General features: G+C 39.1%; 1 protein-coding gene across 3 annotated transcripts; it reads left to right on the top strand.

Annotated features, from left to right (window-relative positions):
- The first annotated feature begins 19 nt into the window (after positions 1-19).
- usp28 (ubiquitin specific peptidase 28) lies at positions 20-25,461 on the top strand. Of its 3 annotated transcripts, none has more exons than XM_026181866.2 (26): positions 20-152; positions 2,780-2,857; positions 4,150-4,270; positions 4,970-5,057; positions 6,062-6,224; positions 9,649-9,735; positions 9,844-9,981; positions 12,017-12,087; positions 12,191-12,267; positions 12,345-12,493; positions 12,606-12,733; positions 12,923-13,018; positions 13,087-13,266; positions 13,471-13,679; positions 14,533-14,603; positions 14,868-15,096; positions 16,518-16,850; positions 17,535-17,668; positions 18,192-18,473; positions 18,749-18,844; positions 19,439-19,617; positions 19,932-20,010; positions 20,870-20,949; positions 21,412-21,535; positions 23,225-23,423; positions 24,226-25,461. In XM_026181866.2, the coding sequence occupies exons 1-26, from the start codon at positions 93-95 to the stop codon at positions 24,399-24,401; spliced, it is 3,627 nt and encodes a 1,208-aa protein (XP_026037651.2). In that variant the 5' UTR covers positions 20-92; the 3' UTR covers positions 24,402-25,461. The 3 variants fall into 3 exon arrangements, with proteins under 3 accessions (XP_026037651.2, XP_026037649.2, XP_026037650.2); XM_026181864.2 differs by having other exon boundaries at positions 16,515-16,850; XM_026181865.2 differs by having other exon boundaries at positions 33-152; positions 2,783-2,857; positions 16,515-16,850.
- The last annotated feature ends 1,463 nt before the right edge of the window (positions 25,462-26,924 follow it).

The raw sequence follows: 26,924 nt of genomic DNA, 5'->3' as shown, positions 1-26,924 counted from the left end.
CTGGCCTGTCGCTCTCGTGCCTGACAGATGGAGCTGGTTTGAGTCGGAGGCAGTGCTGGAAGCATTTGGGGGGAAAAAATCAGAAGGAATTCATGTTTTCGTCTGCAATGAGAGCCGATCAGTCTGAAAATGGAGAAAACTCAACCAACTCGGTGAGAGCTCAGGATGATGGAGCTGCTATTAACACAATAAGTGGCATGTTTGTGACGCCTGCAGAGCTAACCTTAACACTAACCCCTCTGTTGTGTGGGCACAACCCCCGGAGGCCAGTGTGTGTTCAAAAATCTGCGATTTTAAAGTTTCCTCTGATATTCTTTAATGTAACTCAAAATAAAAATACATTTTAAAACGTTTTCAAATTTTAAAAAATAACGTTTTTTAAATCGGTAGGCATAAAATACACTTTTTATTTTTAAATCAAACTTCCGACATGGCTTTTTAACCAGATGTGACTACTTAACTGAGCCTTGTTTGATTGAACTTCTATTTTTTTTTTTTTTTTTTTTTGCTCGTTTAGTGACCAACAGATAAAATAATGTCTGTGAAGGTTCTCAGTCATCCAGGTCATCGTAGTCAAAGGAGCTTGCAAAGATAAAATAATAACACTTTAATTATGCAGAGTTTTTTGTATATAAATACATATTTTATTAATAATTCCCACTAGTTAAACGTAAACTACGTAACATTTACATTTAAACCGTTATTTGGCTCAGTAACTATTAATCCAACCGATTGCTCTTTCAATAGGCTTTTGTAATTATTCTAAGACAGTGTGGAGTGATTAGTGATTTTATACTTCAGGGAGGGCTTTCCTCTAATTATATATGATGTGGTGTTAATGAAAATGCAATGCAATCTAAACGTTTATTACACTTTTTTGGTTTGGTATTGACACAGGAGGTGTGTTTGAAGACAGAAAGAGACAGACCCACTACTGCCCTCTCACCATGCCTGGTGGCATGGTGAGTGGAATGATAAACAGAAGCTTGTGCTATCCATGTCAGTAGCTGAAAATAGAGGCTAACCAAGAGGGTCTCAGATAGCCACTGGACTCCATATAAGTCTGGTCAGCCTGCTCCTGGCTTCCTTTGTGTGTAAGAGAAAGATACCATGACATGTGCACCTGGTGTCAGGGTTGCAGGCTTTATATAGAGCCTCTAACTCAGTAAACGTGTGTTATTTCTTTTTTAAAACTTCATGTGTCTGTGAGGTCAAAGTATATGACTGCCTGGGAACACTTGTGTTTGCCTGTCCGTGTGTGGAACAAATAATGTGGTGGTGGGAGACTGACCATGCAAAGCCTGCTGGCTAAAAGAGGGGGATCTAATTGGAGGAAGGGTATCTGAAAGTGCCCCCGATTGGCCAGTGTCCCTGATTCACTGGTCTACTTGAAACTAAACAGAGAAGGCAGATACACAGACTGACATCCCAGCAAATCGCTAAGGTTTATTCAGTTGCTCCCTTTAGGAATCTCAGCGGATCATTTCCCTCCATTTCATTATCTCCCTTGCATCCTGTTCTGTCACACCAGCCAGTCTGCATGTCCTCTTTCAATACATCCATTAATCTTCTCTGTGGTCTTCCTCTTTTCCACCTGCCTGGCAGCTCCATCTTCAACATCCTTTGCCCAGTATGTGCACTATTCTTCCTCTGCACTTGTCCAAGCCATCCCAGCCTTGGCTTTCTCACTTTGTCTCCAAACTGCTCAACCTGAACTCTCCCTCTAATGTACTTATTTCTAAAGCTGTCCATCTTTAACATCTTCATCTACATCTCCTGGCTTTTTGTCAGTGTCTGATCTGACATTCTGATCAGTTGATCCATTTTGTTGTTGTGGAACTCACCCATAAATTACTGCCTCTCAATATCTCTAGCTATTCCAAAGCTTCTTCCAACTATGTTTCAGTTCTACTCATTGGAAATATAATTTCATTTTTGTTTAACTGTTCCTACTCAGCAAACTGCCTGTGTAAGTCACAGAATAGAGATGAGCCACACATGAGCCATGCACTTATGTGGTCCTCAGTTTGTTCCACTCCATGTACATTAGGTAAGGAGGACTGTAAGTGGGATGACACACTAACCTTGACATCTTTTGGTTACCACAAGTGACTTTCTTAGACTGGTCTTGTGTACCCTCAGTACTGGTGATATATAGACCAGACGTCACTTTCTGGCAGGAGTAATGCCAGCTGAATGATCGTGAGATCCCCTCTGAAATCCTGGTGTTTTCTCTGCTGAGGGAATGCTCATAAGGAAGTTGACTGGTGTTTTACTTTTGAATTCCTTTGGATAAATCATCTTTTTTGCCTCTTCTGACAACAGGGCTCTTTTTTTCTCTTTTGAAAGTCAATTTTTCACATTTTTCTTTCTTTGAGTGCCATTTCAGCTATCAGAGAAAAACTACCAATAGCTTTTGGTGAGAACAAAAGCACTATTCATTTATTTTGTTGGTGGCGTATTCTTTACAACATATTTCATTCTTGATGGAGGACAGACTTGGATAGTGAAAGCAAGGATTATTGAGCCAATCTAAATGGAGGACTTATTGTTGCCATTGTTACTGTAGTGATATTTATTTCGTAACAGTTGTAACTTCAAAGCCAATAATACTTCCAGTGGATCGCCTACTTGTGCTACAGTTATGTCCATTTTGTCTACCCAAATGGAAATGAAATGCCAGCCCATCACTGCCTCTAATGCATGGATCCGATACAGGAAGTTGTGTGTAATGGTGATAGAAAGATCTAAAGTCTGCCTGGTGTTTTCGTTCTCTCAGCAGAGTGAAATGCTGATCAGCCAGCTGAGGGAGATCACTGGCATCCAGGACCAACAGATCCTCTACAGAGCCCTGAATGTAAGGCCCAACAACTTAGCATCAGCTTTTAGAATCTGCAGCATCACATGTTTAGGGTACTACAGTTGTTTGACACTATGACTTTCAGACAGTAGAACAACATTCACGGGATTCCCGTGGCTGAGAGATTTGTAGTTTTAATGTGATTAAAAAGCTTGTAGGCCATTTAAAACACCATGAACCACAAACTGATAGAGCTAATACCATTTCTTATTTAGCTTGCTCAGCAGAGCAGCCTCAACAAGAATCTGCTGTTTCACTTTAATAATATTTCATTTTAATATGATTGTCTATATAGTCGACTAATGAAGGGGTTTAGGTCAGGCTAACCTGAACTTACATTTCATGGAAGAAAAGGTTTACACTTTTTCTTCCACTCATCAAGCTTCTCGTTCCCTGTTGCCACAATATTTGAAACGTGTTATGGGCTATTATAAAATGATGACATTATTAAAGGTACAAAATGGACGATTTATTCCAGACATTCAGGAAATTGTTTATATTTAAAATGATTTTTGAGAAAGAAATGAAATACATAGAGTAAAGACTAATCTGAATGTGTGTATTTTTTAATTGATTATTTGCCCACATCTCATAATGGTAAAGTATCCTTACAAACATTCCTAGATTAATATCCAGATTCCCTAAAAATGTGAAACATTTCTAAGTTATGCTACGTCTGGTAAATGCATCTCCATCCTTAACTTTATTGACGCCTAATCTGATGAGTGAGAATTCTGCTTTTAGCTGGAGAAATATATTAGACAGTTTAAAAGGTAGGAGATGTTTTATAGCAAGATTTAATACCATGAAGAACATGAATCTAAAACTGTTAAACTGTAGCAATCCATTCCCGCACTATTAGGCAGCTAAAGAGTCTTTGAAGTGTAAATTATGTTAAAGACCCCATAGGGTCCCATTTTTTCACTCCAGCACTCTACCTCAAGCTTACCATGTTTAAATACAGCTGCATATGAAAACCCCGTTAAAAGATTGAATGAATTGGAACATCATAAAAGTAACAGTTAAACAAACAGTACATTAAACACACTGGTTAACTTTCACAGGCATCGTGTAACCAGATGCAGACGGCAATAGGGTTATGTATTCATTGAGTCATACAAGTCTAAAATTCTTGTTTAAAGCACAATCGACTGGATATGGCCATGTGTTTATATTTTGATTTGTGTGTCTTTAAAATGTGTTGATTTATCCTTGTGATGTATTATTAGATGTTGCAGTCACTGATAAAATCCTCAATATTTATATATTCCTTCTTCTCTCTCCTCAAGGTCAGTCAGGGGGACATTGGACATGCTGTTGGACTGCTGACAACCCAGACTGCAGAGGTTCAGGACCCTGGAGAACCACAGGAGTCAGGGACATCTGGAGAGGCCTGGGAGGGCCAGAAAGGTACTCTGGGGATGCAAATTGACACAAAGCTGATAGCAGAAGTGACACTTCCAGCACAAATGCAAACTGAGCTTAATGGATGAATATAAAGAAAGCTTTACTATGAGACATCAAAAGAGAAGAGAAGACAGCAGTAAATGCATTCAGTTGGCCAGCAAAAGGCTGTTGGTTTGAGTCCAGCCGGAGACACAAATCTCCTTTGGGGTGGCATCAAGAAGGGCATCCAGAGTAAAACTCTGCCAAATCAAACATGTGGTGACCCCTTGTGGCAAGGGGGCAGCCAAAAGTGGCTACTACAGATTTGCCAAAATCGATTGACTTATGTGTGGCGTTAGGGAAATTAGGTATGAAACAGATAAGGAACACACTGCTCTTCAAACACAAGTAAAATGTACAAAGAATGTGTCAAGCTTTTTTTTTTCGAGGTGAACTTACACATATTTTAATATACATTTAAAGTATTGCCATTCATAGCCATCTGTTTGGGGATTTTAATGGTAAGTAAGCTAACAGGAGAATATCTGAGCAATGTTATGGGTCATCCATTTACTTTAGTTAGAAAACAATGTTTGAGTGAAGGCAGAGTCACATAGAAGAAACAGAATTTTATTATGAGTGCTCAGTGTGATTTTTACATTAACCCATTTTAAGTTGAATTATAGGATCTCTGTTGTAACGCTCTTGTGGTTTTTTGTTCAGGGCTTCCTAAAGATGAACTGCAGACCGCTATAGAACTCAGCCTGCAGGAGTCCCACAAAGCCCAGGAAGAGGAGCGAGAATTTCATAGGTAAAGGACGACTTTTCATTTGATACAACACTTGTTTTTGGTTTAATTCACTTTTTAATTTCAATAGAGAGAACTATGAAAATTAAAATGTTAGCGGCATGAGTGTTTTTCCTCTCAGGCTACTAAATGGCCATGGATGCCACAACTATTATCTTGGCTGTGTGAGTGTTACACTCTCAGCAAAGGTCACTGCTGACAGCTGACAGTTCACACGGAGCAAAAACACACAAAACAGTGTGGTCTAGCAGTTAATCTGAGATCAAAAGTAGATAAAATAGCAAAGAACTTTAAGTGTCTGACTACACTTTCTCTCTAGCCATGCTGGATGGATTGAAATGAAATTTCTTTCAGATGATAACCATCTATCAAAGACCTTAACTAATTATCGTAATGGTGATTCATTGACTTTTGATGAAGAGGAGATTTCATTTATCCAATCATAGATGGCCCTAAGATGATTTAGCTCCATGTCTTTGGGGAACCTCAGATTTCTTAACGTTTCATCCCATGCAGTGTTTCAGTTTACACTGAAAATGGGTAGTTATGGCGGTTTTGGTCCAGCAGTACCCCACACAGTTTACCCAAGTGTCCTTGGGTAAACTGTGTGCAGCTTGGGAGCTGCAGTTTTAACACTGAACCTGGAGTTGCTTCCAGTAACAGGCCCGCGTTTTGCATTGCAGCTCTTTTGCCACTGAGATGTGAGCAGATGAATAGGGCAGTTACTTCAGCATAGTTCATTCACCATGAGCTGTTCTTCATTTCAAATGCTGGATTTAATGTATAAGCATGTTGATGCTCATAATTCCCACAATACTGATTACCTGTTAGACTCATTTGCTCCTCTTGATGTACATTTAATGTTTTTCTACAAATCTTTTTGGGGTGATTTTACTTATAAAGATTACATTATACTAACCCTAACCCATAACACTGGGAATGAGTTAACCTGTGTTCAATAGCGTTGTCAGATAACCATTTTAAAGTGGTAAACTGATGTTGTGCAGGGCTCTGGAAGCCAGTGCAGAGGAGAATGCTGCGAGAATAAAGAGGAAGAGATGTGAAGCCCAGAGTGAAATGTGTAGCCCTGCAGAGTGGATCCGTCAGGAAGATTGGCCTGTGGGCATTCGTAATGTAGGAAACACCTGCTGGTTCAGTGCTGTCATCCAGGTGAGGACAAGGAGCTTTTTTCACCTAACAAATAATAAGATGAAAAAGGAGCATTTTGGTTACAGAGGTCAGATTAATAACAACAAATGTCCATAAATATAACCCCTATCATGCTTCACAGAGAGATACTAAACAATCAAAATGTTGCTAAAATCTATTATTGCTTGTAAAATAGTGTAATTTATTTAGAATGAAAAAAAAAAACCCTCAATCATAAATATGATCAAATAGGAACACATGACATTGTAATGCCATAAACGTCCTGAATATGTTGATATAGAATGAGATCCATGTGAATTTAAGCAAATGGATGTAATACTTTAATTGACTTGTCTGTAACAGACTTACTTAAAATTCCTTATAAAATAACTATCTTAAAATTTAAGTATTTAAGACAAGTAAAAAACATATGGAAGAACAAATATGCAAAACATAATAGGGAATCTGTTGACTTATAACAGATATTTACCACCAATTTGAGGAGGAATTAGGAGGTTGAGGGTTAGCATTAGCAGTCACAAGTGTTTTAATTTTTTTTTTTTTTTTACTTTTTGTTTTAAGTTGTTTCATTTAGTTTCCTAAATTGATTTTCTTGGTTCATTTTTGGGTGAAAGCATTTTGAGTTTCAGTCTTTTTAATTATCATTGTATAAAGGGCATATGTCAGAGGCAAGATTTAGCAAAATCAGTTCAGGTATTACAATAAAAACACTACTTTTTTGAAAGCAGCTGACTCACAATCTTGTAGACATCTATCGACTCAAAAACAAGGCCATCAAAGCCTCATCAGCCAAGCTGTAATAGCTTAAGCAGTAAACAGTTTTAAGTTTAATTTTAGTTGACTGTAATAACCCTGATACCCACTAACATAAATTAGTGTTGTATTTTTAATGTAGTGTATATATAACACATGTCGATGTTAGACCCATATGACACTTGACCACAAAAGTATTCAAATTCATATTCAGAAAACATAGCGACACCTAGCATGTATTCTGTTGCATGAAACTCATCACCGATCTCCACCTGTTCTAACAGTCTCGCCTCTGTTGCTCCCAAGACCTAAATAGCTCTTGCACTTAGTTCAACAAACATTTATAGACTTGGAGTTTCCTTTCAAAGATTTCTAACTTCCCTTGATCCAGTGTCAATCATCACATGTCTGTTTTGCTTTCAGCAATATCTGTCACCTAGTTTTTCCATGGTAAAATTTGACCACACTGGGTTAAAATGTACAGTACAGACATCTTTTTAAAGCGAAAGCAGAACCTGTTCAGCTACACAAGAATCTCCCTTCTATCTCACCTTTTCATCAACCCTCTATCTTGCTAATAAAGTTAAACATCTTCCCGGTGAGCTTGAGCATACAGTATTAATCTGAGCTCTTAATTCTATTATAAGTCCATTCCAGCTAACTTAACTTTTCCAGGCCTATCAGGTAGCTCGGCAGAAACCAGAACCCTAACTGAGATACACCGGCTATATTGATAATTAAATAGCGAGCGAGGACGGAGTGAGCGGTGGCAGCCTGAGTATAAAGTAAACAGAAGAGACTGTGATTGTTTCTCTCTGTTAAACTCAGATATGCTTCCATATCTGTTAAGAAGTCCCACCCGCATATGACGGGCTTTTATCTGGAAATTGAAATGGGGGAAATAAGGCCGTATTGTTAGAATACAAATGGCGTTCAGATCATACCTTTTTTTCTCTGTTTATTGTACCAGAGTCACTTCCTTGTTTTACAACTGAGCTGTTGTAGATTCAACAGAGCTTGACTCGTCGTCTCCCCTAGAAAATTTTTATGCTATCAGATTGAGGCTGAGTGACCACGTGACTCAGTTGTCAGCTCATATTTCTTCAATTATCCTTTGTGGACTAAATTGCAGTAAAACTGAGATAAACCGTAATTGAATTTCCCTCTGAAATGTAAATGCATATCTTGATACTCAGAAGTGCTTATAAGCTCCCATCAGCCCTGCACATGACACATAAGATTAGTATTAATGCATTTAGTTTATCCTGAGAAACATAGGTATCTTATGACAAATTGATATGGGGTTTGTTCCTGGCTGTAAATATATTAAGCTATTGACATATACCGTTATAAAACCTTATTTTCCGACTTGCTGACTTCTTAGTCTTTTGCATATTTGTCACACTTACATGTTTCAGATGGTAATGAACTAGTGATTTGAGTCAGGTGTGTTGACCCAGGGTAATATCTAAAACCTGCAGGACAGCGGCCTTTGTGGCCTGGAGTTTCCCCCACCCCTGTTTTACATCATCAATGTAACGTTTTCCCCCCCGAAAAAACCTAAATAAATAGCTCAATACATTTTTAAGTAATAAATTGCACCCATAAAATACGGAATGTAGCCAATTTATGTGTCTTTTATTATTATTTTTTGGCAATAATTTCAGGGTTCAGGCTTTAAAGGGTTAAACAGGCTGTTCATCCTCAAAAACCCTCCAATGTAGCTGAATTAAAGCAATTCTGGAGAGAAGAGTGGGCCAAAATTCCTCCACAGTGATATGAAAGACTCATTGCCAGTTATCACAAACACTTGATTACAGTTCTTGTTGCCAAGGGTGGCACAAGCAGTTATTAGCTGTAGGGGGCAGTTACTTTTTCACATAGGGTTGGATAGCTTTTTTCCCCTTAATAAATATACTCATCATGTTAAACTTTATTTTGTGTTTGCCCAGGTTATCTTTATCTAGTTTTTTTCATGATCTGAAACATGTAAGTGTGAAAAATGTCCACAAATAAGAGATTAGGAAGGGAGCAGGTACTCTTTCGCAACACTGTATGTGAAGAAAAAAGAATAACAAAAAAACAGAGGATGTTGGCCTATTTTAGCCTACATTTTTGAATCCAGGTGAAACTACACCACAGTATTCATATGCAGATCAGCCACAACATCAAAACCTTCCACCAATTATTTAACCACCAAAATATCTCTGACCCGTTGTGGCATGGATACAGGACTTTGGTTGCTCTTTGTGGTTTTCGCAGTTGATGCTTTGGAAGTTTGGATGCTTGGTCGTTGCCTGTGCCTCATGTATTCCTCAAGCCATTCCCAAGCAACTATTTTTCCCTGCAGAACATTGCATTAAAAAAATAGAACTGATGTCATTAGCCTCACCTTTCAGTTATTGTGATGGTTGTTTGATGTGTGAATACTTAATCTACTTAACACTCGCATGCAAATTTCCAAACAGCAAGCTAAATGTCAGTGGCAGAACATTAGCAGTGTTCTTTGTTAATCAAGCAACATATTTGTAAACATATGTCCACATTTTCTCCTCAACCAAGTTACAATAAATGTTCTGCTGTAGCGATGATCTGCCATCTGGTAATCTCCCATATCCAACCTTCAGTGGATGGCTGGATTTATGTGCCTTGTTATGCTGTCTTGTTACAGTCACTCTTCCACCTGCCTGTGTTCAGGAGACTGGTTCTCAACTACCATCTGTCTGAGAAAATACTGGAGAAGTGTAAAAGCCATTCAGTAAGTAAGCTACTGTCACGAGTATATACAGAACAGGATAACACATAACTCTTCTTACTTTGCCGCTGTGATATAAGGGTGATGAAGTTGATGAGTTTACGTTAACAGGACAAGAGGAACATAGCCTTCATGCAGGAGCTGCGCTGCCTGTTTGCCCTCATGGTGGGCTCTACCCGCAGGTTTGTGGATCCTTCAGCTGCTGTGGAGTTATTGCGTGACGCCTTCAGGACCAATGAGGCCCAACAGGTACAAGATATGTACAGTATTTGTCTTTTTAAGGAACAACCTAACTCCGCACCTGCTTTTAATACTCTCTGACTTGCTGATAAAGCTGAGGTGTTCCTCTCTCAGATACAGTAACCAGAGCACATCTGTCAGCACCTTTTCTGCAGGGCACTTCAGACTTCTGGTTTCTCTGAAATTTGTAGCCACTGCCTCATTGTTTCTCATTAACTACAGGGACATGTAGGCTTTAATGGTCAGCAGTCTCTCTATTTTTCAGCTGCTGTCCTTCTCAGACTCATTTTCTTTATTTTTTCTATTTTCCAGCTGAATATTTTATTTGTGTCTTTGAAGGATTTATGATGTTTTAACTCTTCTAAACCACCATGACAGAAACCAGCCATAATTTTCCAGAGCAAGTCTGCCCACAAACTTTTTTTTTAGTGTCCATTGTAATAGGATCAGCAGACGGCAGGCATCATTATCTGGGTTTTGCACTGAATCCATTAAATTTACATGCAGTCCGTGTTTGCCCTGACCTGCTCTTAGCCCAGTTCTGTCAGGGCCACTTTAGTTAAAAGAGGTTTGTTACTTCATCTGTAATAATTATGAATTTTAGGCTGGGACCTTCCAATCCTTCTACCTGCAGATTTGCAAAGTCTATAGGGAGAGCAGCAACAAGACTGCTTAAGTGAAAAGAGCAGGCATTAAAGAAAGGGGCTGATCTCTGGGTGAATTCAGGAGGACTGTTTCAAGCTGATAGGAAGGCAAAACTCAAATAACGTCATACCGAGTTACAACCAATATATGCAGAAGAGCATCTCTGAATGCACAATATGCTAACACCAGGTGTGACCTCTGTCAGCTAAGAACAGGAAACTGAGGCCACAGTTTTTATGCACTCACCAAAACTGGACAATAGAAGATGTTGCCTGGTCAGCTGACTCTTGATTTCTGCTGCAACATTTGGATAATGGGGTCAAAATTTGGTGTAAACAACATGAAAGCACAGATCCACCCTGCCTCGACTCAATGGTTCAGGTCAGTGGTGGTGTTGTAATGGTGTGGTGGATATTTTCTTGGCGCATTTGGGCCCATAGTACCAACTGAGCATTGTTTAAATGCCTCAGCCTATCACATGTTGCCAACCATGCCGATCCCTTTAGACCACAGTGTACCCATCATCTGATAGCTATTTCCAGCAGAATAACGCACCATGCCACAAAGCTCAGATCATCTCAGACTCGTTTTGTGACATGACAATGAGTTCACTGTACTCATTTGGGCTCCACATTCACCAGATATCAATCCAATAGAGCACCTTTGTGATGTGACTAAACAGGAGATGGCTCGTCACGGTTGTGCAGTCTACAAATGTGCAGCAACTTCATGTCATTTCCAGCACCTTGTTGAATCTATGCCATAATAATTAAGGCAGTTATGAGGGCACTATAAGGTTCATTCCAGCACTGGCAAGGTGTACCTAATGAAGCGGACAGTGAGATTATAAGCAGGCTGAAACTGTTTAAATAGGATGCCAATTTGAGACTCTTTTATTCCCCGGTAAAATTCACAGAAGGGAATCAGCTGAAGATTTAGCTAATGTGGCTGACTGAGTTCAAGTGTTCAGCATGCCAGAGGTAGTGCTATGCACACCTGGTCATCATTTAGTCTTGGTTTAAGACTTCCCAGTGGTCATGCAACAGGTGGTCATACACTTAGACAAGCTCCATTCACTGGGGAAGACCATGAGATGATACTGAAACAAGTTGATCTTTTATTAAGATTTTAATTAAGAGCTAAAAGACTTTTTCTTTATCTAACTTTCAGTGAAGATTGTCATGTAAATGTAATAATATTTAACCTTCCCATTTGTTGTTTATATGTTTATGTAGATTCAGCACATACTAATGCTCAGCAGTCCCTTTAGTTCTTAGACAGCCCTTCATTAGGTCTTTATACATCAGAGACAGAGTACAGAAAAAGCACATAACAGAAAGACAATTAAATAAATGACTCAGACAAGTAAATTGCCCTTTTTGAAATGTGTCCCTTTTAGGATGTCAGTGAGTTTTCCCACAAACTGCTTGACTGGCTCGAGGATGCATTTCAGCTGGCTGCCAGTGGAAAGTACGTTTTAAGCTGATGGCACCCAGCGTGTTTTGTCATTGTCATCTTTAGTGCACTACTGCTTGCTAAATTAATTTAAAATAATGCCATGTTTTACTTTTAGAAATGCAGAAGATAAACAACATAACCCCATGGTCCAGCTCTTCTATGGTACCTTTGTGACAGAAAGAAGACACGAGGGTATGAGTTTGGTCTTTTTATTGGTGTTGTCTATGATTTTCAGTCATCCCCTGGTATCTATGTGATTTTTTTCTCAGGTAAGATGGTATATAATATTGAGCAGTTTGGCCAGTACCCCCTGCAAGTCAATGGCTTCAACAATCTTGATGAATGCTTAGAAGGTGCTATGGTAGAGAAGGAGATTGAGTCGGTTCATTCAGAGCATCATGTCACATCTGGACGTGAGGTGAAGAATTTGATAAACTTAAAATTGAATCTCTCTTTGTGCAGCACGCTCGGCTAGAGTTTGTGAAATTTAATGATCTGCTAAGAAACTCTTTATTTATTCATGTTTTCAGAGATGGTTCAAAAAGCTACCACCAGTCTTGACATTTGAACTTTCGAGATTTGAATTCAACACCCAGCTTGGGCGCCCTGAGAAGATACATAAGAAACTGGAGTTTCCTCAAATCATTTATATGGACAGGTGAGTTTAAAACAGAGGGGGATGGTTCCAGACTAGGCTTGTTGATAACTTAGGCCGCGGTCATTTCCACCAAAATGGTCATCCAACTTTATTCCATTGGTATTTTATGATGTGTGTATGGTGTAAATATTTAAATATAACTTTGCCACATTTTTAATTGTAGGAATCTTCTTGTTTTTGTGGTTACAGATATCTTCACAAAAACATTGAGCAGACCCATGAGAGGAGAGGAGAAGTAAAGAAACTAAAGGAGCAACTGGCAGTCCTTCAACAGAAACTTGAGTGGTAAGTTTTATCCTTTCTTTTTTTTAAGGTCAAATCTCCATCTAATTATCTGCTTTCTTTACTCACAGTTATAAAAACTATGGCTCTGGACCTACAAAGTACCCTCTAGCTGACATGCTCCAGTTTGTGCTGGAGTTTGCTACCACCAAGCCGACTAGCGTTTCCCCAGCTGAAGACTCGAGACAGGCCGCATCGTCACCGACTCCTCCAAGTGCCCCCCTCAGTGAAGCCATTGCCAAAGAAAGCAGGTGTTTACCTTTTTCAACTCTACTCTTCTTGTATAGAGCAACAGCATTATACTCACCGAGGCCACAAGTGGGATCTCGAAAATGAAATCATCTTTTAATAGATTTAATTTATTCTCAGTTAGTGTGGTTCCACACAGTCGTCTCTTTAAATGGGAAATCCTGACATGCTTGTAACTGCTGTGTCGTTGTTCTTGCCTTCTTTAGTGATCCCGGAGAATCAGTTTCATCAGAGAGCCTGGGTTCCAGTGTTTCCAGTTGCCAGAGGACCCCCATATACAAGCCCTTCACTCAGTGCAGACAACCTATTGACTGCCCACCACACCCTGCCCCCCACAGCATCACAGAAGAAGAGCTGCACTTTGCTAAAACCTGTCTTCAGCGTTGGAGGACTGAAGTTGAGAATGACATAAATGGTATGCTAATGATAATTCTCTTTTTATACCCACATTGATATTACCTTAAAGATTTACTTATATTGCTTTGTAAGCATCATATGAAATCATAACATCCTTCAGCTTTCTTTGTGTTGTGTTTTCAGTTGTTAAGCTGCAAACGATTTGTCTTTTGGTGCCTTGCTTGAGGGTTGATAAGTTCAGAGTGAGTAAACCAAAACAATCAAGCTGCATAGTATAAAACCCAAACATGCATAGAGTAGAGTGGGGTCATAAATCTCCTTGGGTTTTTTACCTTGTCTGGCATATTCCACATTATATAAACTCACTTGAACACCCAGTAATAAAAACACTGTGCTTAAAGATATGCTTCAATAAAACTGCTGCCAAACTGGATACAGCAGATGATGATGATGCATTAATGTGGGTAGCCTTGACAGTGAAATTGCAATGAGCCCCACGGTTTCCAATGACACTTGGTCTGCTACACTTATTCGCCATCTTCTGTGGAATAAAATACATTTCATTAAATATAAGTGCTGCAGGTGAGTAAAGAACAAAAAGTGTACTGGCACAGAGCTGTGCACCTGCACAAAAATAGAGCCAATGTTCTTCTGCTGACTGTGACTCATTCAGGCGCAGACAATACATCAGAATATGTTAAATGTCAAGATGAGTCATATTTCTTTGAATACGGGTGATAGACATTTGGCCGGCTCTCTCAACTTCCCCATTATGGCACATATCATATAAAATGTAGGACAGCTATGCAAGCATGCAAATTAGTATTATTCAGATTGACTTATTTTTGTTCCAACAGTTGTGAAAATCATTTCCTTTCAGGGTCTGTGTTTATTTTTTGCTTGTTTGCCAGAACTAAAGGCCAGCATTGACAGGCTCACTCAGACGCTCGAGGGCATGTACTCAGACAACAGTCTCTGCCAGGTAAGGCCTGCACACTCACCTAATTTAGCAATTCAATTACATATTTTACATCTGCAGCTGTAGAAAGTGAATGAGCTGAGATTAGATTAAACTTTACTGATATCTACAGAGAAACAGAAAATAGTGTCATGTAAACAGGACAACAGGACACAAATAAGAACAGGTCAACTGAAAGTAATGTTGCAGTTCATGGCGAACAGCTGATATTAAGTTGGGAAGCTGGATTCCAGTGTTCTTTCTCTATGTCTCTTGTGTGACTCTTAGGCCCCCTACAGACTCCATGCAGTGCTTGTCCATGAAGGCCAGGCATCAGCTGGTCATTACTGGGCTTACATCTATGACCATGCTAACCAGCGCTGGCTGAAGTACAATGACATAAGTGTCACTGAGTCATCGTGGGATGAGCTGGAGCGAGACTCCTTTGGAGGCATGACCAACGCAAGTGCCTACTGCCTAATGTACATTGACGACAGGCTACCTCAGCTCATCACAGGTACACCTACCTTTCAGTTATTTTATTTTTAAGAGGAAATGAGAGGAATGAAAGCAATTTTTGCAGAGCGTTCTCCGTTTACTTGATGCAAAGAGGCAGTTCAGAGGTTTCAGCTGCTCTCTCCAGTGCAAAGATTCCTTTGTCCAACCTTAATATTCAAGAGAGGAATGCTATCAAACACCTGAGCAGAAACCAAAGCATCAACATACTATAGCTGACAAGCGGAGGTGTACCATTCAAGTCAATTCAACTGAAATATATTTATTTTTAAAACAAAGGTTTATCACTTTGTTTATTAGCCAGGATTTATTTGAGATTTTATAGATTTATAAATGTATACCAAACTAGTACATTTCATTTGCCAAATTCAAGTAAATTTAAAATTCACACTGTATTTATGAAACAAAATACTCAGCATATCATTATAAAAATGGTTTGTCAAGAATTCCTCATTCCAGTATTCAATTCAGTTCAGTTTTAAATAGCTCGAATCACGACAATAGTCGCCCCAAGGCGCTTTATATTGTAAGATGATGGATACAAGCACTTGGCGACAGTGGGAAGGAAAAACTCCCTTTTAACAGTAAGAAACCTTGGGCACAACCAGGCTTAGAGAGGGGCTAGAGGTGAGAGGAGGGGGAGACAGGACAAGAGATGCTGTGAGTGTGCATAAATACATGTAGAGTGAAAGGAGAGTGAAAGAATGGTTATTAAAGAAGAAAGAACACTCTGTGCTTCATTGCAAGTCCCCCAGCAGCAAAGGTCTGTTGTAGTGTAACTAAAAGATGTTTTTTTAAAGTCACCTGATCCAGCCCTAACTATAACCTTAGGAAAGTTTTGAGCCTAATCTCAAAAGTAGAGAGGGTGTCTGTCTCCTGAAACTAAACTGGAAGCTGGTTCTGCAGAAGAGTGACTATTCTACCTATAAATACTGTAGTAACCACAAGCCAGCAGTCTGTGAACTGCTGAGTGAGTCTGTTGGGGTGATACGGTACTCTGAGGTCTTTAAAATATTCAAGACCTTTTATATGAGGGGACACATCACTAGATAGACAGCATCACTTATGTATGTACTTATGTAAGTGCTAAGCAACGTTAAGGAGCAAAAAATATGTTTTTTCCTGTAACTTGGACTCATGTAGTGAGATTCAGTAAAGATAAAGGAAACTGAAATGAAAACAATTTATGTATAAATTATATGGAGTTCACCCAGTAGTGAAGTAGTGGCTAGATACTAGAAACTAGAAACGCATAAACATTTTTCTATGCAAACATTTTAAGTATAGTAGCATATTGAAATACCTATTTGTACAATGGATATTAATATGCATGAATTCAAATGGTATTACTTGAAAGGCATTAAAATGATAATAAATGACAGTTAATTTCCTAACTAAAATGTCTTACATCCCACCCAGAAGACACAGATGATGAGACGGGCCAGGTGCTCCATGGCATGGACTCTCTGCCACCCATCCTCAGGCGCTTTGTCCACGAAGATAACCGCTGGTTCCAGCAGGAGCTCAGCGAATGGGAGGAGCAGTTCTGCCAGACAGCAACCCCGCAGGAAGAGTCCACCGCCTCTGCAGAGCCCACAAGTCCCAGTCTGGATAACATACAGCAGTCACCTGTTGAGCCAGCACCCCAGTCAGGATCCACTACTGAAGAGGTGGATGAAGGAGTTGCTCCAGAGCCACAGCCAGACCAAGAAGCAGAGAAAGAGCCAGAACCTGATCTCAGAAAAGAGCCAGAAGGTCTGTAGTGATGCCTGAAAAAGTGAGAATGACATAAAATATTTCATCACCACTCTAGATAATGTGGAGATGTATATGAAACATGTAGTCATTGTAATTATGTTCACACCAGGGCAACTAAGCCAGTTCAATCAAATCTTGAACCTCTTTCAGGAGCACAATATATACAGGATGAGACTTAAGAAGCAGATTAAAACACAAAGTATTATATATCTGTTCAAGCTTTAGCCTAAGGAGCCCAAAACAGCAGTAGACATTGTATTTAAAAACTGTATGGACCCAAAATATAATTAGCAAGGATAAGCAATTCTCAATAGAAGAAAATCTAATTCTACATGAAATATTGAACTAGTTGATTGCACTTCTTTGTCCAATTAAGCAGGTGTCAGTTATCACTTTCTCTCCAACAAAATCACCTCCCTCCAATGTAGTTTTATTGGCTGTGTAACAAGAGCCCATCAAAAATGTAATGAACACTTGTTACTGCAGAGCTTTCTTAACTCTAGACAGAAGTCTGCCCTCAGGCTGGACGAATAGACTGTATCATTGCTCAGACCTTCTAGGTGGGGTCTCTAATACCAGATGAGATTAGAATATATCCAGTAATGTAATTATATATTTAGCACTTCTTCTTTTCAAAAGACACATGAAGAGTCAAAGCCTGTCTTTCTTTTTTGACCTTAGCGCAAACAGATTTATCTCCCCCACCACCAGAGGGCCCTGGCTGCCAGCCAGGTGATACCAGCACTCCAACAGTCACTGACACCACGGGGGTCAGCCAGAGCTCTGATTCAGAGGAGAAGGAGCCGCAGAATCAGGTGAACAAGTACACGACACCTCACCCTATCATTCCCTACCCTACCATGTTGAATATGGGTCAGAAATTCTAGGCCACAAAAATAAAGTGCGTCCATCTGGGTCAGCGATCAGATTTCCCCAGTTAGCATGGTGATGACCCTTCAGGACTTATGTAGAGCTTATTTAGAGACCTATTTAGATTAGTGTACAGATAACAAGTAGTTATTTGAAGTAATTTTTGCACTTTTTGTTGTGATCATAATATAAACATAACTGTTTTTGCTGACCCAGATAACCCGCTTCTGTTGAATGCAGATAACTATTCTGAATCACAATATTTCTCACCATGTTTCTCATTGAATACATTTGTTGTTAGAATTGCAAAGTACTGTAAATTAGCACTTTGAGACACACTGTTCAAGCCAGGTACTAGACTTCCAGAGCTTACTGGTATGCTGACAAGACCCCCAAAAGCTGTGAAAGCATACGCTGATATAAGAGAGTATATACTAACGTGTTCTATCTGAAAACTTTCTCTGTCAGATCCCTGGCCCTGATGTAGAGCTTTGCGATCAGACACCATCTGACATCCACGTAGAGAAGGATGACCCAGAGGTGGCCGGCCTCGTCTCTGAAACTGAAGAAGAGCCCCAGGCTTCTGGAGAGGCTCCTGAACCTATCGCAGAGCAAAGCAATCAGGAGCAGCAGCAGCAGCAGGAGGTTCCAGCCAGACCACGACAGACTGAGAATGAGGTCTCAGAAGTGGAGATCCCCAATGTGGGCCGGATCATGGTGAGGGCGGATGCTGACGGATACAATGAAGAGGTAAGGCCTAATGTCTTAATGGAGTGTGATTTAAGCAGTTATAAATACATACCTGCAGCTGATAGCTTTCCTAGTCAGTGGACACAAATATAAGCTAAATGATCAAATGCAGGGTTAATGTAAACGTTGATGAGATTTAAAGAGATACAATAGGTTTTGAGTCATATATCATATGTGTCATATGTTTTTTCTTTGTTTACCCTTTGGACTAATTATCTGTCATTTCATGGTATAATCATTCTCTTTTTTCTCTACATTGTCATGTCATTTCCCAGATGATGCTAACTCCAGCTATGCAGGGTGTCATTCTAGCCATAGCCAAGGCCAGACAAATTTTTGATAAGGAGGGTCCTGAGGCTGGCCTCATCAAGGTATTTTTTGTTTGGGATATTGATGTTCTTTTAATCACACATCAACTCTAAATTGCAAAAAATCTGTAAAAGCTGTATGACTGATTTGACCTGATTTAGACCCAGATACTCATAAACTGTCCTTGGATCAACCCGTGCTCTAATTGCAGTTTTTATCTCTCTGCGAGACAGTTTTATTAAAAATCCACTCAAAAACAAAAATGCGCATTTTATGGGACTTTTTCGCTAGAAGTTAATCCCTGAAGGAATTCCTTTTATCCTAAACTGGAGGTTCTCTTGCAATAAGCTCGGGAAGCAAGATTCACTTTGCAGGGTGAGAAGCCTCTTGAAGTATTCTTTCTGTATTTGATAAAGAACTTCTATGAAGCACAGTGTTTCATATTTAAAAAGATTAACATCAATAGCAAGATCTGTATTTTAACTTTGTCACTAAAGTCATGATGAAATCCCCATATTTCCTAGATTTTAAACAACAAAGAAAATACTTTAACTTGTGAAATGTGCGGTCCTTGTATAAGTCACACTGAGGCCTTAAAGTGTACAATTAATTAAATAAAGCATTAAAAACATTAAAATTTCCCGTGGTTCTTTCAGGCTTTCCATGAAGAGTATTCGCGCTTGTATGAGCTCTCTGAAGAGGAGACCACACCACAGGAGGATGCACGTCTGCAGCACGCTCTGGTCTACTTCTTCCAGAACAAGGCACCCAAGCGTGTCATTGAGAGGACGCTGCTTGAGCAGTTTACTGACCGCAACCTCAGTTTTGATGAGAGGTGCACACAGTCCTTGAGTGGCCAAAATAATTGTAACACAGATGAATTTTGTCCTAGATTACCCCAAATAAAAAAGTTTATAAATGAACTAACATAGAACAGAGGCATTTCAAGGTTGTAGCGTGTGTGTATATACAGGAATAGGAGTGTAATACTGTGGCTGGAAAGCAGAATGGTAACTAAAAATACAGTAGAATATATAGCATGCATATTGTGCCATCTAGTGTCCAGAGTTCAGAGCTGTAACTTTACAGTATCTTCTCCTTTCCATGCATTTGCTGTTAAACTTCATTTATCATTTTTGGTACTTACAGAGCCATCAGTATCATGAGGGAAGCCCGGGCCAAACTTCGTCTCATTAAGCCAGAAGACATGGACATGGAAGAATACATGGTACCGTCTCTAGGCTGAACGGATAAAATGTTTGATTTTTTTATGCAGGGAAAACATCATAAATATGCAAATAAAGAAATTAGTATAATTTTCAAACAGATATTTGATGAAAAAATGTCATTAGGTCCATGATGCAATATGGCAGTGATCTGTAACAGCAGCTGAGACTTGCCCCCAAAACAGAACAGGGGCAGACATCTGTTAAGTAGCTTCACTGGGTTGAATTTTTGTTCCACTGCTGAGCATCTGTGGAAAATTAGTGGCTCTGTTAACAGATTTGTGGCCAAATCACCTCATTCTTGCCTTTAATAGCAATAAAAGGCTAAAAATCCAAAAGTAAAAATAGACACCCTGCACTGCTCTCAAATGTCAGTTTTATTAAGTATTTTGCGTTTATAAAAATATTATTACATGGCTATCTCAGCTTTATGAAGGAAGTTTGTTTGTGTTCAGTATATTAAATCCCTAATCTGTGTTTATTTGGGTCTGCGTGGTTGACATTCCAGTAGGGAGCATGTAAACCCAGTGACATTTGTTCACACTGGAATGAGAACTATGTCCAGCATGGAAAGACAGCTGGGATGGTGAAGACACCAATCACAGACTGCAGTAATAAACTGTTTCTTATATCAAGAATATAGCATAAACCTAACACCAAACTTGTCTTTGATTAAATGACATATTCTCTATGTCTTTATATCTGTGCAGCCTCTAACAGTCTGATTTTACTTCTTTTTTTTTCTTTTTTTTTTTTCTACAAAATAGAAGTTTTTATTCAAATACTGTCAAGTGGAAAAAATAGGAGGAGTGTAAAAGAGGGAATTACGTGATGGTGATATTTCTGTTTGCTCTCTCACAGCAGTGGCATGACGATTACAGGCTGTTCAGGACGGTCTTTGTCTATCTGTTGACTGGGCTGGAGCATTACCAGCACGGGAAGTAGGTGTCGAATATTCAGCACAACCCTACCCGATCAGCATGTGTCTGACCACATTTTTCCAGATTAATATATGGTTGTTTGTGCTCATTCGTGCGTTACACATAAAAAATCTCACACATCACTGATCCTTTTGACACTGCCTATTAAGTTATGAATTCTTTACACAGAGTAAAGATGCACTCATTTAAAGCCAGGATGTACATACCAAAGAATAGTTAATGATAGTACAGTTCAGATATCTATATCCTTGAATACTATAACTTTAGAGTAACATAACACGAAATAATTTCTAAAAGCATGGGGACCCTCATTTTAAATACTTTTCATATGTTTTCAGATCATAAAACTAAATATTTTGCTTACATTTTGATTACATTGTGTGGGAAATAACCATTTCTTTTTTTACAAAAAGTGTATTTTTTGTGTAATATGACAGCAGTTGTTGCCTTTGCGTACTGCAGGATGCGTGATGCACTGAATTACTTGGCCCACGCCTACGAGACCAACAGCACCCTGCTGCGAAACGGAGAGAAACGTGGTGTGGACAAGTCTCTCATTGCTGTTTACAGGAGGAAGTGTCTCACTGTGAGTAGGACTATTTTCCACTCCGTCGAATTGCAGATAGATCGCTGAGCTCGATTCTTCTCTATAAAGTCTGAAATATCAATAAAGAAAATTTATCTAAAAATAAGAGGTTTTGGTTTGCTTAAAATAAGATGTTTGCAGATCATTAGAATCCATCCTCTGGGAGTGATCCATGTCCCCCTGACATTTTCTAAAATATATTTCTCTGTACCAAAAATGTGGACTGACTGGCCAAGAGGGCCACATTTAGGAGAGGAAATGTTTTGATAAGCTGCGCTTGGTTTAGTTTCCCATTACAGCCTGTATAAAATCTAGTCGGACAGTATTAGAGCAGGAGTAGATTTGTTCTCCAATGTATTGAATTTTATAAAGTATATTGACTTGGAAACGACGGTTCTTTAATTGCTGTTTTGCAGCTTTTGATTGTGTCTCTCGAACCTTTACTTTTAAAATGCCCTACATTTAAAATAGTTTAGTATCAACCTCATTTTGAATTTGATGGCAGCAACACGTCTCAAAAAAGTTGGGACCAAGGCAACTGGTGTGAGTGGTGCTAAAAAAGAAACCGCTGGAGGAACAATTTTCACTACTTAGGTTAACTGGCAACAGGTCAGTTACATGATTGGGTAACTAGTCAGGCAGCGTTTCTCATAAGTAAAGCAGACAGAGGTTCACCAATCTTCAAAAAGAAAATGTGTCTGCCAATTGTGGAAAAATTTCAGAATAATGTTCCTCCATGTAAAATTGCAAAGACTCGTGAAATATGACTCGTGAAATATCATGAAAAGGTTCTAAAATTTGGAAAAATCTGAATGCCTGTGATTTTCAGGCCCTCAGGCAGCACTATAATAAAATCAGGCCTGATTCTGTTATGGAAATCACTGCATGAGCTCAGGAAGACTTCCTGAAACTGGTGTCTGTGAATACAGTTCCCCATATTATCTGCAAATGCAGGTTAAAGCTCTGTCACGCAAAGAGGAAGCCATATATGAACATGATCCAGAAAGGCTGATGTTTTCTCTGGGTCACAGCTCATTTAAAACGGACTGAGCAAAAGTGGAAAACTGCTCCGTGGTCATGGACGCTGCATCCTCTGGACAAAAGAGGAAAGGGTTTATCCGACTTATCATCAGCACTCAGTTTAAAAAGCCTGCATTAGTGCCTATGGAATTGGCAGCTTACACATATGGAAAGGCTCCATTAGTGCTTAAAGATATATACAGGTTCTAGAACAACTTGTGCTCCCATCTAGATGACAGTTTTTTCAGGAAAGACCTTGAATATTTCGGCAAGACAATGCTAAACCGCATGCTGAATCTATTACAACAGCATGGCTTCATGCCCTGCAGTCCAGACCTTAAAACAGCTGAAAACATTTCATAAGCATAATCAAATGAATAAGATAAAACAAGGAAGCTCAGGACTGTTGAGCAGCTAGAATCCTCTATTAGACAAAAATGAGACAACATTCCCAAAAGTTCAGCAGCTGTTTTCCTGAGATCCCAGATGTTTACAGACTGCTGTTAAAAGGAGTTGAGAGGGCTACACAGTGGTTCCGGTGCTTGTGATTAAAATATAGGGTGATAACATGTGCAAATCATTGTATTCTGTTTTTTTTTTACACTTTACACAGCATCCTAGCATTTTCAGAACAGGGTTTGTACATATGTCCTGTCATCCACCACACAGGCACTAAATGAGAGCGCATCGCAGCTATTTTGCAGCGGTGAGGAGGCCAAAGTAGAAGAGGGTATTGTCATCATGGATGAAGCCGTCATCCCCTGCCTTCACCTGATGAACCGGGACTCGACTTTACCCCAGGAAGACCGAGATGCAATGGAGGCCATCCGCAGCCACTGGTGCTGCTGCCTGGGCCGAGACATGGATCGTAAGTTTAGATTGTACATCAGTCTGTACCGTCCAGCTCTATTATTCTTATAGCTGTATACATGATGTCTCATATGATGAGCTAGAAGTTTTAATTACAGCAGCTCAAAAAGAAATAAATATATAAGGTGGCTTGCTGCCATGGCTTTGTGCATTTTCTGCAATACCGACTTTTAGGATGCTTTTAGGTTGCTGTAGGGTTTGCATCAAAAATGTCAAAATACACTCAATTATTTTTTAACTTTCAATAAACACAAATCATTAATTTTCAGTTAAATGCAACTGACATATATGAAAGAAAGGGTTTATTTTTTCAAATAATTCATCACTGAGGAAAATGTGCTTGATATAAACTGGATGTATACCAGTAAAGTAAATTTCATTTGACCAGATTCCATTAAATTTTACATTATGACTTATGTAACAAAATTATATGGAAAATTCACATGTAATCAAATTACTTTAAGTCAGCATGTTGGTGCATCTTGAATAAATATTTTATGTGTATACAGTAGATGAGGATCCCTTATTCTGAGAGTTTGAAATACATTTAAATTAAAAGGAATGTGGGACAGAGGCATAAAGGCTTATATTGAGTCAATACAGTATAAAGTTTGCATACTCAATAGTGTAGGTGCACCCTTAGACAACATTTTGCTGTAATTACACACATACATTTAATTCTATACCAGTAATGCTGCTAGCTAATTAAAATTTAAACCTTAAATTGAAACAAAACTGCAATAAAGAAAATCAACAATAAACTAAGTCGCTCACTTCTGCTGCTCTTCCTTTGTGTTCAGAGTCATTGCAGGTGAAGCTCAGCGAGTTGCTTCCCAGAGTTCTAGACGGTTCAGCTGACACAGTAGTGCTTAAAGACCCACCCAAAGTCCACGTCACCCAGGCCTACGACCTGTGCAGTCGCCTGGCTGCTGTTATGGAATCCATCCACAACACATCAGTGGTCATTGTGAAGTGAAATCCCAACAACTCTTTTTAAACTGTGTATCTTAACTGAAAGTGTCCCGGCTGATGGTTTCTTCTCCACTGACAGACTGTAGGGCGGAGACATCATGTAGTTTTAGCACAGATTGTTTATTTTAGTATATCTGCTGTTTTGCATTGCACACTTGCCTTGTTCACATAGCAAACCCTGTGGGTAAATGATGGACCATGCAGGGCTGTCACCACACGAATACATAATTATTACAAGAACACATATCGTGGCATTTTACCCCAAAAGCCTCAAAAAGAAGTCAATGTTCTTCTCAAGAATATTAAGGTATGCACTTTGACTGCTCACCATACGCAAACAGCTATAATGTGTAAAAGAGGTACAAACTGTACTTAAAATTTTAAGGACTACATCACAAGGATATGCAAAAAGAAGCCCAAAAGGTTGCAGTATTGCTATGTTTTGCCTGGTACAAGATGGAGAACCAGCAACTCTAAAGCGGGGATTATCTTTTCAGGTAACACCTAAAAGTTTGAAACTTGTCTGAAACTGTCTTTATGTTACCTGCTACAAAGAGACCGATAAAGATTTAAGTAGCTCTGACCATCTCAATTTACAAAACCAGCTTGCTGGAGAACAGTGAGGCATTGAAATTCTGATTGGTGCAAATGTTCATATATGGAAATGTTTAGCTGGGCTACCCCGTTAACTTGAAAAAGTGTTAACAGTTGTCCTGTCGCTCAGCTCTGCAGTAAGTGACTGGATTGATATTTGGATTGTGAATATACAAGACTAAAAAAAACCCACAAAATTTATACTGCACAGAAAATAATAGTGTTTAATAGATTTTTAAAAAATATATGTTTTATATTACTTTATTATCTTTGAAGGTCTATCTGTAAACGCTGTAAGCCTTTTGAAAGGAGACTTGATATTGGCAATCCTGTTTTGTGTCGCAGATGCAACACGTTATCGTGAATGAATGAGGATTTCTAGATGAGCTACTGTAACAGCCATTTTTGCCCACTGATTTCAGTCTTTCACTTGTGCTCTGTGATGATACAAATAAATGTTTTAAATACTCTCTGCGTGCTTATTATTGAGACTATTATTGTGACTTGTGTGGGCAGGCTTTGAAGCTGTTCCAGCTGTTGTTCCTTCCCAAAACCAAAGCAGCATCACAAACACCCAAACAGAATTAATCCGCCTAAGGAGTTTGGCTGTTCCCCAGTAAGTATTAAAGAAAAATAAATCAATGAGCAGCAATGTTTGGGGATTTTTTTTTGCATTATAGTAAACATCTTATTTTGGATAGATAGCACATATGCCATGTGTTTTAATCCACAGAAGATAATTGATAATACCCATTTCCGGGCTGGCTGCTTCTTCCAAGGAGTCATACTTTATTGTATTTTTTTTTTCAAGTTGACTTGTGCACTAGTTGTCTTTATGCATATAAGACAAGGCTCTGTCATGGTTTGGTATTTCAGCCAGTGGTGTTGGAGATTGATGGAATTATGAACACAGAAAAGGACCATCAAATTTTGATCTGCCATGCAAAATTATCTAGAAAGTATCTGACTAGCAACAGCTTCAACATGGCAGTAATCCCAAACACACTGCGCAGATGCAGTAAATGCTTACCTGGTTAAAAAAGACACAATTGAACACTATCAGCCATGGATTGGCCTCCTCAGCTTCCAGAAGCAGTGTGGGATCATCTTGACAGAGAGCAGAACAAATGCAGGCAGCATCCAAAGAAGAGCTTTGAATCTCCTTCAAGACCCCTGGAGAACAATTCCTGGAGTTACTTAAAGAAAGTACAGGACAGCTTACCTAAGACACCCAGTTGCTGAAGAGTAAAGGTGGTCACACCAAATATTGATTTTCAAGCTTCTTAGAATTGTATAAACTATGTTTGTCCTCAAATATTGTATTTTCACTGATGTTTGCTTGCTTTTTTAACTACACGTATTTTCCTAGAAAAATATAATGAAATAAGAAGGGCTCCAGACTTTTGCACAGTACTGTAAATCTACAATAAGAACCAGTTATGTTACAGAAGTCAGACACACTTACCTCTCATTGGCCTATTAACAGATTTCTTTACATTAGGATAATACCAGATTTAGTTGGATTTTTTTCTTCTTCTTTTACTCTCAATGAGTTAATTTCATCTGCTGATTAGACCACGTGTAAATCTATTGCTATTTATGATCTCTCTGCAGTTATACTGAGATTAAGACAATAATACTTGAGAGTCAGAGTTGGCACGAGGTGGATTAAGATCTGATTTTCGCTAGTCAGCATTGTTGAAGGATGTCAAGGGGGGCTGTTGATATGTCTACAGCTGTTTGAAGTTTTCAGGACATGTAGTGTTATTGTTCCATCTGAAGTTCATCATTTGAGGAATGCAGCAACATTTTTAAAGGAGCATAGAAGTCCAGTGTTTCCCGGATTATATCTGGGACCACTTCAGCACACACACTGCTCTTTACAAACAGCAGTGACTGTTCTGTTTGTAAAGAGTTTCGCAATCCTCACAGC

The sequence above is a fragment of the Astatotilapia calliptera genome, chromosome 10 (assembly GCF_964374335.1).
Source record: "Astatotilapia calliptera chromosome 10, fAstCal68.1, whole genome shotgun sequence".
NCBI classification, from domain to species: Eukaryota; Metazoa; Chordata; class Actinopteri; order Cichliformes; family Cichlidae; genus Astatotilapia; species Astatotilapia calliptera.
This window is presented reverse-complemented; position numbering and strand designations above follow the sequence as displayed.

Excerpts from the sequence above, each read along its gene's own strand:
- usp28 (XM_026181864.2), top strand. The coding sequence starts at position 93 with ATGTTTTCGTCTGCAATGAGAGCCGATCAGTCTGAAAATGGAGAAAAC. Across the intron at positions 6,225-9,648 it reads GGTTCAGTGCTGTCATCCAG|TCACTCTTCCACCTGCCTGT; the intron begins GTGAGGACAAGG and ends GTCTTGTTACAG. Across the intron at positions 12,268-12,344 it reads GACAGAAAGAAGACACGAGG|GTAAGATGGTATATAATATT; the intron begins GTATGAGTTTGG and ends TTTTTTTCTCAG.